Source organism: Clupea harengus, unplaced genomic scaffold (genome assembly GCF_900700415.2).
Source record: "Clupea harengus unplaced genomic scaffold, Ch_v2.0.2, whole genome shotgun sequence".
NCBI lineage: Eukaryota > Metazoa > Chordata > Actinopteri > Clupeiformes > Clupeidae > Clupea > Clupea harengus.
The window spans coordinates 10,039-23,890 of NW_024880239.1; the positions used below are offsets into that span (position 1 = coordinate 10,039).

General features: G+C 39.8%; 1 protein-coding gene across 1 annotated transcript; it reads right to left on the bottom strand.

Moving 5' to 3' along the window:
- Window positions 1-283: 283 nt before the first annotated feature.
- On the bottom strand, window positions 284-5,641 carry LOC122131682 (ubiquitin-conjugating enzyme E2 D4-like). The gene is made up of 7 exons (XM_042706323.1): window positions 5,541-5,641; window positions 4,138-4,201; window positions 2,080-2,111; window positions 1,863-1,940; window positions 1,486-1,591; window positions 1,220-1,313; window positions 284-1,066 (listed from the first exon to the last, which is right to left on the bottom strand). Exons 1-7 carry the CDS (start codon window positions 5,562-5,564, stop codon window positions 1,021-1,023), a joined length of 444 nt encoding a protein of 147 aa, XP_042562257.1. The 5' UTR covers window positions 5,565-5,641; the 3' UTR covers window positions 284-1,020.
- Between the last annotated feature and the right edge of the window lie 8,211 nt (window positions 5,642-13,852).

Below are 13,852 nucleotides of genomic sequence, written 5' to 3' on the forward strand. Positions count from 1 at the left end.
ATGCTCATTAGGTTATAAATACACACCAGACAATGATCACCACTCATCCATGTATTGTGCCCATGTATTAAGTCTTATCAGTAGAACAGCAGTACATTGGAAATGGAAAATCTATTATATATTTTAATGTAAATGGGAGGTTTATACATGACTGTAATTTGTAATGGATTTAGTTTAGGGTAACGTTTAGAAGCAATTCATTGTGGAATAGTAAAACTTGGAAGCAAGATGTGTTTTCTCAATTGTCAATGCAATGTCAATGCTTAATCAGATAACCTTATAATAATGCTTAATCAGATCTTTAATAACGTTTTTCCAAGCAGCAAAGAACTTGTATGGCTTTTCGTTTCTCACACACACACAATACCAGCAAGTTGCGGTCTTCTGCTGTTGGCCTTTGCTGATAGACTGGATATAAGGGAAGCCAGATCAACATGAGTGAAGCGAAATGTTTCCATTTTACAATGTTTCCAGCAGTCAATGGTTAGATATTTGTGAGTCTGGCATTACAATGTGCAAACGAGTCTTATGCTTGGACCTAAAATACTGGCACAGCGCTGCCCCCTAGAGCAATATAAAACATTGCAACTCAAAATGTGAAAGTGTGCAAATGAATACCCCTCAAGACACAAGTCATTTTGAAATCCCCCCTAAGCTTTTAATGCAAAATAATACAAATAGATATAGTATAGCTTTATAAACTATACATTAAAAGTTTCTTTAAAAAAAAAAGAAAAAAAAGAAAAGTAGTACCTATAATCACGAGGAATAAGAAATAGTTTTCCTCTACCTGATGGCTCAACTCAGCAGTTCAATGAAAAGTGATTGTTAGTGTTACAAAACAATTTCTTTAAAGCACTCAGTTGCCCCTCTGGGCAGACTGCTTATGTATATAAAAAAAAAAAGAAAAGAAGAAGAAGACTTTTTGCTTCATTATTAACCTCGAATGTGTACAGTACTTTGGAATTTGGAATATGTCAACCCAGGGTAAATGCTATCCGACAATCCTATGGCAATGCATTACATGGCGTACTTCTGTGTCCATTCCCTTGCTAGTTTGTTGTATCTGGAAGTGAAAAGAAGAAATGGTAAACCCAACGACGTCAAGACGTAGAGGGGCTGTCATATTCTTTGTAGAATAATCTAGAATCTATTTGCATCTGCTTACATGGCTGAACAGTTGATTGATACAGATAACACGAGGCTGTCAACCACTCACCTGTCTTTGTCTGATTTGTAGATATGTGCAATGTCGGGTACTAAAGGGTCGTCTGGGTTCGGGTCGCATAACAGAGAACATATGGACAATAAAACTGAAAAGAAAAAGAAGGAAACTAAATTCAGGTCATATTCAAACAGCAGCAAATTCCTCTTTGGAGGAATACAAAAACTACAACTTATTTGTAAGTTTGTTTTAATTATATGATTTGTTTGTTAGCTGAAACCCATAGTGGCAATGTGTAGTGCATGGAAGCTTCCACCTACCTTTGGATAAAGTGAGGGCAGGGGACCACTGAGACCTCAGGATATCCAAACATATGCTACCATTACTGTTTATGTTGGGGTGGTATATTTTAGTTGTGAAGGCTACCTGTAGGGAGAATGGCATAGGTTCTGACATCTGACCTTAGGGTAACCTCGCATGTAATTAATGACAGTTGAATCCCAAAACAAACCCAGACATCCAACATTACAGTAAGACTACATTTAACAACACAGTCCCCAACACCACAACCACCACAACAGATTCATTGTATTTCACCTATTAATTCACACAATACATGCAAATACAAAATCTTCTAAACATCAAAACCTTTTTCTTTGGTGGTTTACCGCTATGTATAGTCCTCAGGGAGACTCACCTTTGGTGGTTTAAAGGGATAGTCTGTAGGAAAGTGGATTGTGAGGAAGAACACTCCGCCCTGGTATGGACTGTCACCCTGACAGAGAGAAGTAAAAGAGAAGGGGTCAAGACAGATAACGCACACCTTGATCAACTGTTTTTAATCTTAGCAGTTAACAACACTGATAAACTAAGTATAAAGGTATATCAAGAACAAATATGAATTCAAGACTTACTGGTCCCATAATTGTTGCCTGCCAATGAAATACTGGAGAGAGAGAGAGAGAGAGAGATTAGAAAGCACTGAGTACTTGCATATATTTAATGTACTGGTGTGGTGTTTTTTCCCCCCTCAGCATCCTAAAGCTGGCTAATACAAATCATTTCCAAGTTTGAAATAAAACTCATTAAACAGCTCTAGTCTCAAATTTCACACTCTTTATACACTTTATACATTGAGTCCTGTGGTTAATACTCGGATGCATCCTATACAGACAAATGCATTTTTTTTGCCTGGTAGTTAGTAAAACGCACAGTAACTCTGTCAGGTAAAGCATGAAAGGGAAAGAGAGAGACCTTTTCACATACGAATCCCATTAATGTACCAGGTAAAAACTAAATCAGATAGATAAGACATTTTCATTCATACTTAGTCGCATTCAGTCTTCCATAACGATAAAGTAATGGGTGTCGTGTATTCCCTCCAGAATGTATTTAACAGGACGCTATGGAGCACGAACCTCCTATTGAGGAGTAAGAGGTCTCATGTCAATTAACCTATGAACTAATTTTAATATGAAGAGAAAATGAACTTGTGATAATATGAAGCTGCACAGGCACACAGAGGATTTCTACCTATCGTAGCTTTTTAACTAGTTTTCTCTAGCTTAGGGAACCATCTTAACAGTTGCTAGCATGTGATGAACTCATGTTAATATAATAAGTGAAATCGAGGAGACAAGCTATCATTTCATGCAGATGGAATTCTTCCATTTAAGGTTATTTTTAAAAGTTTCTTTCGTTAGCCAGCTAGTCAGTTAGCATAGCAACAAGACAACCATAGCAACAAGGAAACATGTTAGTTGCCAAGTAAAATTTCTCAAAATCAGCTCACTAATAAAAGGCAGTCGTGGGTTCAAAGTGATCAAACCACTTGCAAGTGATGCTGAATAGCTTCACATAGACAATAAACAATCCTGAGAGAAATAATGTGAGATCAATGGGACAAGGGATCACTGATATCAGGGTAATGTTAGTGAATTAGGGGGCAGAAGTCCCTCCACCCCCTTGCCCTTCTCAAACATTCAATAATTAAATGGTTGTGATTTCCCACTGCCAGCGTGTCAGAAGATTATCGTTCATAATACTAGGGTCCATGGGATCAGTTAATGAATCATCTTAAACGTTTAGCGTCCATTCCCACACCACAACACCAAATACATGGTTTTCACTGCGATTGGGAATGAGGTGTTTGTGTGTGTGTGTATGCCAGGTGGGAGTGTAAGTGTAGTATGCCCATCCCTACTTCAGAGAACTTTGAAATGGCTAGTAGTGCTCGCATCACAACTACATGGCATGGGGTAATGTTGAATAAACTGCGGTTAATACGGGTGCAGTCAATACACAGATTTGTTTCCTAAAATTATATAAAATACTGTAATGCAGTTTATGTACGGTGCGGTTAATAGTTGGAGAAATACAGTAATCCTGATTATTCATTCATTGATCATTAATTTCTCTCTAGATATGAGTAGGTTTGAATGTGTGGCTGACAGTGTAATCCAATCTGTGTCTTCGAAACAAGTACGAAACAAATTATAAAAGCTGAGCTGTTTATGATTGCTGTTACTAAAGCTCAAATTATCAAACTTTGATGTCTCTTTGTTAATTGTGCCCCACAAATCTGTTATTTTAACATGCAATTTAAGTCATCACAACATTTATATTAAAATAGGAAATATAACCCTCTGTTGTTGGTGAGATGAAAGAAAAATGCACACCCAATAACAAGATCATGTGAGGCTGGCATAAACATGTAAACAACAGTCTCAGGAAAACAAACTAAATATAGAATACGAGTCCACCAACTTTCCTGAGTATTCCTGAGTATTCCTGAGCAGCAACTAAAGGGGGAATTTCCTTAGAGGAAGGATTGCTGCTTGTAGGGTAAATAAATTCCAGGCTGACTAATTCTTTCCTTGAACTAACCAAAAGTGAAAGTATTTGTGAAGTGCACTGATAGAGGAGGAAACACGACTGTGAAAAAACAGCCGAGTAGCATGACGGAAACCTACAGTCCTCTCCCACAGGTCCAGCTGAACACTGAGAAGGAGGGTCCCTCTGGAGGTCATGGAGTTCCTACACAAACACAGGACAACGGAGCACATGTCAGTTCATGTCCACTGGTACAGCTGATAATGCTTTAAAAGAGTCTCAAGTGGGTTAGACTTGTTGAACTACACCCATGCTTTCTTGGAGAGATTCCCAAAAAATCTGTGTTACATCATCAACAGGGAAGGCTATGTGTGTAGAAAGCACTGACATTCCAACTGCAAGGAAATCTAGGTCCATCAAAAACAATCAGTAACAAAAAAACATTAGTACTTGTTTTGGTCACACATTTAACCACCATTGGTCTTGGTGTGTGGACCAGATCACAGAGGTAGGATCCAAGTTATTGTATTTCCTGTCTATTTAAGTGTACACACACAATAGTAGGTTCTCTAAAAATATACTCTTTCTCGAAATCGTGGCTATTCTAGAAACCCCATAGTTAGGGCTTGGCAGTCACTGCTGAAAATGACGTCTGACAAACAACGGCTACATAATATCACATACAAAAGAGAACAATAGACAACAATGTTCAAAAGCACTATGTTAGCCGACCGTTACACATTAAGGGACAACGTTTGACAACATAAGTAGGCCAGACTGGCTCTGTGACATATTACACGCGGGTACGAAGGCTATCAGGTATACATTCAGTTTAGTATTAGCTGAGTCATGTCAATAAGGTAGCTCTCGGTACTGAGCTATCAAAAAAAGTGCCTTAAGTTAGCAAACGTTGGCACCTGACTCCTGTCAATAAATTACTCATCAAAGTCTATACAACGGCTCACAATATAGGACATATAGCAAACTTACGTTAACATTAGCTGGTCAGCAAGATTTACCGCTTGTTAGGATCTTCGGCATTTTGTAATTTGGAAAGTCTTTACTACCTGGCCACCTAAAAAGATTGTAGCTTAGATGGCTAGTTAGCTATCTAGCAAGGAGACTTTACTATGACACTTAGCGTCAGTTAACCTATAGCTAGCTAACATGGTAACATGGATAATAACACCGGACAAAGCGAAAGTTATTCTCAATTGAAAGCGACTAAAACAACTATCAAAACAAATGTTGGCTGGCCAACTAGTTCTGCTACGGTGCAGATGGGAAGTAGCGATAACAGTTAGCCCAAGCCTGATTGCTATATGCCTAACTACGATAGCTAGCTTCCTAGCTCGCCATGCTAGCAATCGAACGTTACCGGTAGAGAGAAAATGATGATGGATAAATAATAACTAGCATGATGACTCATGTCGTGGACATCATACTGAGAACTAAGACGTTTTCACACAAATTGCTAGTACACCATAAGTAGCACGAACAGTTCAAATCACATTTGCTAGCTTGTTAGCATCCCACCGCCTACCTTCTGTATTCTCTTCAGAGCCATAACAACTGTCTAACTCTCCTCACCAGCAGCGACTTGTTATGAAGCAACGTAAACTGAGCAACAGCTGTCAACATTACAACATCCGGATTGTATCAAATTGAAAGTCCTGGAGAAACTTTGGTGATAGGTTAAACATTGTAACTTTGGGGTTATGTCATTAGGAGGAACATTCTGTTTGTGTTCAATAAATAAATAATGAATGAATATATAAATTGAATTCACAAATATATAAAACCCAATCTCTTGAACTATTCTGTCATCATGAAGGTAAGACATGAAAGCATCCCCCAGTTCATTCTATGAATCTTTTTTTCTTTGTTTGAGCATTTGAGTTTGTTTAATGCATTTCATTATATTTTTAGAAGAACCCTACTATTAAACCCTTTAAACCAAAATCTAAGATGCATAGAATGCCTTGTGAAATGTTATTGGCAACTTATTATTTACACTTTATTCAGCATTACATTACCAGGCCTAAAAAGGAAGCTTTTTTGACAATAAAACCTATATTGTATTGGAGGAGCATAGTGGAAACATGGTTTGACTGTCATGATGCATCAACAAGCTTTTCCTCAGCATTCCTGATATCCAGACAATTACGTCAGCATTGATAGTATACTTTTCTCAGTACACATTTGTATCTACTTTTAAAGTCATTGTCCACGATTCTAATCATATTAACTGTTTTGTCAAATTTAGCAAATTTCCCCTCACCATCCTATAGCTGTCTGTGCTGTGTGTGTGCTCAAAGAAAATCTGCCGTTCGTAAACAGTTCTGGCTCTGTAAATGGGGGGGGGGGGGGGGGGAATGGCTCGGACTGAGCCATATACTATTCCAGCCAATCAACACGTTGCCTCAGGAGCACAGAAGGGAGGGGTGTTATTTGATTGGCTGTTGAGCTCAAATATCAATAATCTTTTGCCAGAATTGTTTACTGTACTTTTAATGAGGTTAATGTCTAAATGTTTGTCAAATTCACCTGTTCCTTGATATTGTAGACAGAGATTTTCTTCCTATAAAAGATGAGAGCAGCAGAATAGACTTAACTTGCACTTACAGCAGTTACATTCCTGCACTTTTTTTTTCTATTTCTTATGTAAAATAGTATTTATTGTTACACTAGGTCTCTATTGCTCGTAGCTTGACTGTTATCTCCCTTGTACGTCGCTTTGGACAAAAGCGTCTGCTAAATGACTGAATGTAAATGTAAATTATCTGTTTTCAATAGGCAATCTACACTAAACTGAACTGCTGACTGCCAATGTCCTCTGACATGATCACATTATTGTCATTTTTGTAGTCTCCATTTGAGGTTCCAGAAACCAATCAATTCAGACAGATGACATCTCAACCCAACAGTGAAAACATACCTATCAGGAAGAGCCATGTTTGTTTATGTAACCTATTCTCAAATTCCTAGACGACTATTAAACATCAGGATGAAATCCTTGAGTACAAGACCTGTGTGAGCAAAAAATAAATAAATATCCAGTACAGACAACATATTTTCCATCACACATTTTCATGTATTGCTTATCTTTACAATACAATTTGTTATGCATGCAGGAAAAAAAATCTGTGATAGAATAAATGTTTCAATATATGTCCAAGTTGTTCCAAGAAAATTAAAGGCAGTACGAAACTGGATTGTATTTGCATTGCACATGTCAAACAAACAAGAAATAAAATGTATGGAGTTTATAGTCCACACTCAAGACATCTTTTTGTCACCTGAAAACGACCCTACTTTGTATGCATCCAACCGGAAAAAATATCTTATGTTAAGACAGTGTCTATGAACATCTAAAATCTTGCATCCAAACATGTAGGCCTAATTGCCAAATCAAGATTAATTGTTAGCGATTAGACCAATATATGCACAAATGGACAGGCAGAGGGACTATTTTCCTCTTGATGCGTTTTGCGTAAGGGAACAAAAATAACATTAGGCGTAATTCAACGCTTCAAATGTTGAAAAAGAATATTTAAAGTTTTTTCTTAGTCACAGGTCATCGGTCTGAAGACTTCCAGACGACACACACTCAGGGTTGGATACAGAGCGGTTAGGGAGGAGAGTGAGGCAGTGAATTTGACACGTAAAAACCTGAGTCCTCTGATTTCTGGGTTTGGTAAAGAGCAGCTAAAGAACGGAGGCTGATTTAAGTCGGCACATGATTGTGGAGATCGTGGGCTGCACCAGGAAACGGTAAACAATCCCTCGGCGTCTTATCATAATGATTCGCAACTTACTGATTTTCTGGAGGAATGAGTAAAGTCCTTTGGCGCGGGTAAAACTTGGGATTAATCAGCAGTATCAGTTTGGAACACCGTGGCCACAGGAATTGGTTGCCCGCGCCATGGCCGCTCAATGCGACACTTTGAGCGGATACTTGCAGCACTCGGATCCGGGTTCCAACAGTGAGCGGAGTACAGATTCACCCTTACCCCTCTCGGAGGATGACTCAAGCGGGCCAATTTCCCCGCCAGACCCGGACTGGACCGAGGAGAGGTTCCGTGTGGACCGCAAGAAACTTGAGATCATGCTTCTAGGTAACCATTTACATCAGTAAATTGCCTACATCACACAATTCCAAACATTTTCCTTTGACCGTTTCCCTTTGTCTTGAGTTGTTCCTTCAAATAGTCCTGATGATGTGGCTCCGTGATGAAACACGCTGTTTCGGTACTATATTAGCATACAACATTGAACAGTCTAATACATTTTCATCAAGTCACACAGTAGCCTAAACTTTTTTGCGCAATGGCAATTGTTTCAACTCTACAGGCTATATACCGTTCACATTGCATAGAGACAATTTTCTCCTAACTTAGGCTACTGCAAATTACGCTGTCATACGAACACATCGTGATCATTTAAATGTAAAAGTTCAGCACCGCTGTTTAGACTACAATGTGTCTGTCATTTGTATTTCCCCCCGTTTTGTTTTAGTCGATTGGCAGAAGGCCAGTTGTCAAGACCAGTAACCTAATGAGATAACGAAACAAAATCAGTTATTTCTTATCACTTTGTAGTCTTCTTTTAGGGCATATCATGTGCATGACATTTCATAGTAGCCTATTCGAGTTGTTTGACGGATAGGTGAAGTAGCACGGCTTTATCAGCAGAGGTCACGATAGAACCCTGTTTTACCTGAATGCTGATAGTGAAGTTTCAGACGGATTGTGTCCCTGTAACGTTCTTGTAGACAGTAGATTTCTTTAAGAGATCTCCAACTTTGTGACGTGCTGTTTTACATTTATTCTGTTAAAATATTCAAACAGACACTTTCATAAGCTGTCAACTGACTGTTGTAATGGAAGTCTGTGGGGAAAGCCACATGATGTATAAATAACCACAACATATGAATGTATACATGACTTGATCATCCTTGAAGTGTCTTGATGCTAATGGTTCTGTCGATGTGCATTATTTATAACATATACTCTAGATATTTATGCGCATGTAACATGTAACAGATATCATGAAACAGTCTTTGTATTTTTCATGTCTACCCTGGGGTAAAAACTAAGAATATAGGCAGACCATGGGAACAGCTTGAGGTTGACACAGACCTCTTGGAAATGCATGATCGCTACTGTCGTTTATTTTTTCATTCAAATTAAGAAACAAGAGTGTGTACATTACAGTCAAAGAATAGCCTATTGAGCTTGTGTGAGCTTTTGTTTGTTGGTCTGTTTAATCATGAAATGTTTAAGTGGTTGGTCATAGTCAACAGACTACTCTTCCCTGGAGTGTTGACTCCGTCTTTTCAGTGCTGTACATTCCTAAAAGCTGCATGTAATCGCTGCCTTTTCCTGGAAAACAGCATAACACAAAACCATCTTCCAGGCCCTATTTGCCACGTCACTGTGTGTGTGTGTGTGTGTGTATTTAATCTGATGACAACGGTACGCCATATATAGCCATGGATGAACTCTCTATCACATGGTTGCATGTGGTGACTGAACGGTATGATTGGTAGACGGACATGCTCCTGATTGCTGGGGCTGTTCGGTTTTGTGTTAAGAAATGATCACTGACTCCAGCCCTTCCTCCACACTTCCAAAGTGCAAATGAGGATGAGTGACTGGCACCAGTGAACTATGAAACCAGGTCAACTTTGATTCCCAGCGTGTGTGAGCACATTCTAATGATCTGTCCACCCGAGGTGCCTAAGAACCGCTCTGGGGAGGTGGTCCCCTCTCTCATTTGGTATATGTCAGCTGCTTAGCACCTTGGCTCGTCTTCAGGTGCTCTGCTTTGCCAGGCAGTCTAACATCTGGATGTGTTTTGATTGGCTGAGAAGCTGCTGTTGACATGGGTTGGTGCATTTGTGGGTGGACCAGTTCGGCGGCAGAGTCTGATAATGGACCTTTTGTGTGTGTGTGTGTGTGTGTGTGTGTGTGTGTTTATATACTCTGAGTTTTATCGTACATGACGGGCACATCTGGCCTCTTCTTCCTTTCCTGGAAGTTTGTGATGGGAGAGACACAAGATGGGGTGTTGAGACGAGGTCAGTGATCTTGTCCAATGATAACAGCACTGCCTGCAGCCTGACCGTTACATATAAGATACAACTATAAAACTATTCTTGTAATAAAATTCCATGCTTAAAAACTCAACATAATAAAAACATCAGGAATTTATCACCAGGTTTGATTGCTATCGTGACTATCAGAGCTACATTCTTGTGTGGTTTCTATTAGGGGTCATTTTTGTGTGTTGGCTACAGCTGTTTCTTCACTTGCTTTTCTGGCCGAGTTGGATGGGTCTGAGCTGATTCAGTTCACCAGGGCTTCATCAACTTTCTTATTTACTCATTAATTTCATGCTCACATACACACACACACACACACACACACACACACAGATGTCCTTCCTGGACAAATTCAAATCATTATTATTATACAAACATTGCTCTTATAATTGTGTTTGTAAACATTACAAGGTCAACTAAAGAGTAGAGGAAGACTGTTGAACTCTACGGCATAGTTATCGGTGTCAGAATGCCTGGAGAATATTGTAAGTTCCCTGTTAAGGTTCCCCACACATCAGTGAAGTTAGTGCTTCTTGGAGATTGTAGACGGTACAAACTTCATGTACATAATTTCTTATTTAATTCCTAAGCATTTTACTTTCAAACAGATCAGTAGACCTGTGAGCTGTTTTAAATTGATTTCCACCAGCTAGTTGGTTTACAAAGTAAAATAACCATAACCATATCTGGAGCACACCACATAGTCCTTTCCTGTGGATATGGACAGTTATTGAACAATCCCGGACCGTGCTGAGGGGGTGCCAGTGAGATGACTAGCAGGGAGCAAGGGTCATGCTATCTGCTGATGAGACTGAGGCAGCACGCCAGCGCTTCAAAGCCATTCTAGTGATGCAGGATGAAACTGTGTTTACATTTAGTCCCTACAGAAAGTAACGATTACCACTACTGAAAGGTTTGTTTTATTGCCTGGGAAAATGGTCCAATGTGTTATACATTTTTTGCACTGTCACTGTCTTATGCGTAGTTGCTATAGAAACACAGATGTGGAAGAGTTGCTGTGTATGAGCGTGAGAGAGACAGAGAGAGAGAGACACACAAACACACACATATGTATACACTTATTCAGTGTTTTTGGTCATGAATTTCATGCTGTCAAAAGAACTATTTTTAACTCATCACCAGGGTCACAAACTGCAGTGTCAGGAAAATACGGGGATGACAGTCTTTTCTTAAATGGAAAAACAACAGAATGTTTTCACCAATAAGGAATTTAAGGATGCCCTGCCTCAAAATACTTCATCCCTCTAGAGTAAAGTAGGGTAAAGTTAAGTAAAACTGCACTGTAGTGGTAGGCTAGATATAGAGACATATGCTCAGAGCACTAGAAAAAAAAAAAAAAGTGTCTGTGTGTGTGTGTGAGACAGCGGGATCGTATTTGAGCGTGCGTCAACCTCTTCTTCACAAAGAAAGTGAGCAAAAAAAGGCAAAGGGGGAAAAAAAATCAGTGCGGTGATTGTGGGGATCTCTTGTTGTGTGACGCTGCGCTGTGCGCTACCTCTGGCTCGGGGGAATGGGCAGCTCAGAGGAAGGAAATGGATAGATGAAGAGAGAGAGAGAGAGAGAGAGAGAGCCCAACACATGGTTAGCTGCTTACACCACACATTCCACTGTGTCGAGAGCACCATCAAGCTTTCAGGAGCTCCCATATAATTGAGCTTCTGTGTGTGTGTGTGTGTGTGAGAGAGAGAGAGAAAGAGAAAGAGAGAGAGAGACTGAGCATGAAGAGAAAGAAACTGAGAGAGAGAGAGTGGAACCTGCCTCTTAAGAGACTTGAGAAAAATAAAGAAAGAGGGAGAGAAAGAAAGAAAAGGAAAAAAGAGAGAAGGAGAGGCTATTTGAAAGCTTGTATGTATGTATGTGTGTGTGTGTGTGTGTGCGCACATGTGTTGGGGGTTTACAGAAGTGATTGACCCACTTATGGTTGTAAAGTGGAGAAATGAATACCTGTTATTATACTCTGTGTGTATTTTTATACCCTGTCTCGGTACCCCTCTCAAAGTGCACATTTACATTTCGGCCGGTTTTGTGGTCTGCTATTTCTGTGTTTTCTTTCTGAGTTTGTGTAAGTGTGTGTAGGCTATATGAACTGGATGTGCACACTACACATGCATGTTCATTTTTAGGGCTTTTCTCTTTCTCTCTCCCCCTGTCATATTCATATACTCACCTATTTTATTGCAGAGTGTATTTACTTGTCAGCTAACATCACAGCTTCAGGTGATTTGTTTTCTTAATTCACCTTGACTTGTCATGCAAGCAGTAACGCCACTTAATTTTACATTCCAGCCGCACGCTACCCTGACATCAGTGAGCCTGTATCTGGGCACGAGGTGTTTTCACAGGAATATGAACACTGTAACACGGAAAGCAAAAGCAAAGCACACAAACCCTCACTCTGCTTGTTTTGGTTTTGGATTGCATGACGGGAGAGGTGGGGATGGGGGGAGGGCGGTATAGTTTAGTTATTAACAAGCTTAATCCAATTAAAGCCCATTTCCCATCAGCGAGGCAGCCCTTCCACTCTTGTGTGATGGAGGATCTGGGAAGGGAGCGAGTCTTTCTTCTCCACACAGGATGTTTGTGTTCTCAAGTCGCGGATGTTAGCAGTGACTGTGTGTCTGGAGCGGCCCTATTATCTGGTGCAGTGTGAACCAAAGGGAAATTCTATCCAGGTTTCAACGTCAGTGGTTTTAAATGTCTTAATGTAAAATGGCTGCTGTGCAGAGGACAAGAATGGAACCATTTTCATCCTTACAGGCTTTCTCCTGTGTGCGTGTGGTGTGTGTGTGATACTGTAAAATAAAACAGAGATCGAGTGTGTGAGTATGTATTGTAAGAATTAGGTCTTTTATTGATGAATTTGTGTTGAACACTTGTTGTTCGCTTCTATGCCAGGAGTCATTTAATCTCTGTAATGCTTGTGGAAAACCTTGAGAAATGAGCTCCCCCCAATTCAGCTTGGCTTCCATGAGTGAGAATTTGATTGAGGTTAGGCCATAATCTCCACCGTAATATATGTACGCATCAGGGCTAATGGTTAGGGTGTCATGGTTTTGTCTCTGTGCTTTTTTCACAGTGCCTAGTGTTGCTTTGACTTTGAGGTTTCTCAGACCTTCAGTGCCTGGTTTGTACTGGAAAACAATCTCCCCATCATAATCATAATCATCATATAAGGAGATGTGAAAAGAGTGACAAAGAAAAGGGTTTGGCCTTCTTAACTATCTGAAAAGGAACAACTGTCTGAAGTTGTGAAGTGAACCCACTGAGTTACATGCAGTTCTTGACGTCCGAAGAAAGGCAATAACAAAGTAACGACAATGACATTTTTCAATAAAAAATATCAACGTGTATAAAAGGACAGGGATAATACACCGTCCCTGTTAAGTCGGTACTATAGAAAATTAAGAAAAGTACAATAGAGCCAATACCATATTTCCAGCAGAACAGAGTAGTGCTTAATTCGATCTATGTCTACTGAGTCCACGCAGGCCCTGGACCAAGCTAATAAACGGAGCTTCCTCTTTTGATGAATGCCTCATAAAGGCTCTAGATCCAACACCATGCAGGATCCAGTGGCTCAAATAAAAAGATGTGTGTTTGATTTGTTGAAGGTGAGTATGCTGCCTCTGTGTCTGCACTCTGATGAAATTAAGAGGGAGAAAGAGAGAGAGACAGAGAGCGAGAGAGAGAGCGAGAGCGAGAGAGAGAGAGAGAGAGAGAGAGAGAGA

Coding starts and splice junctions, on each gene's coding strand:
- LOC122131682 (XM_042706323.1), bottom strand. CDS start 5,564: ATGGCTCTGAAGAGAATACAGAAG. Junction 4,202..5,540: donor CTCTGAAGAGAATACAGAAG/GTAGGCGGTGGG, acceptor GTGTTTGTGTAG/GAACTCCATGACCTCCAGAG. Junction 2,112..4,137: donor TGGACCTGTGGGAGAGGACT/GTAGGTTTCCGT, acceptor CTCTCTCTCCAG/TATTTCATTGGCAGGCAACA.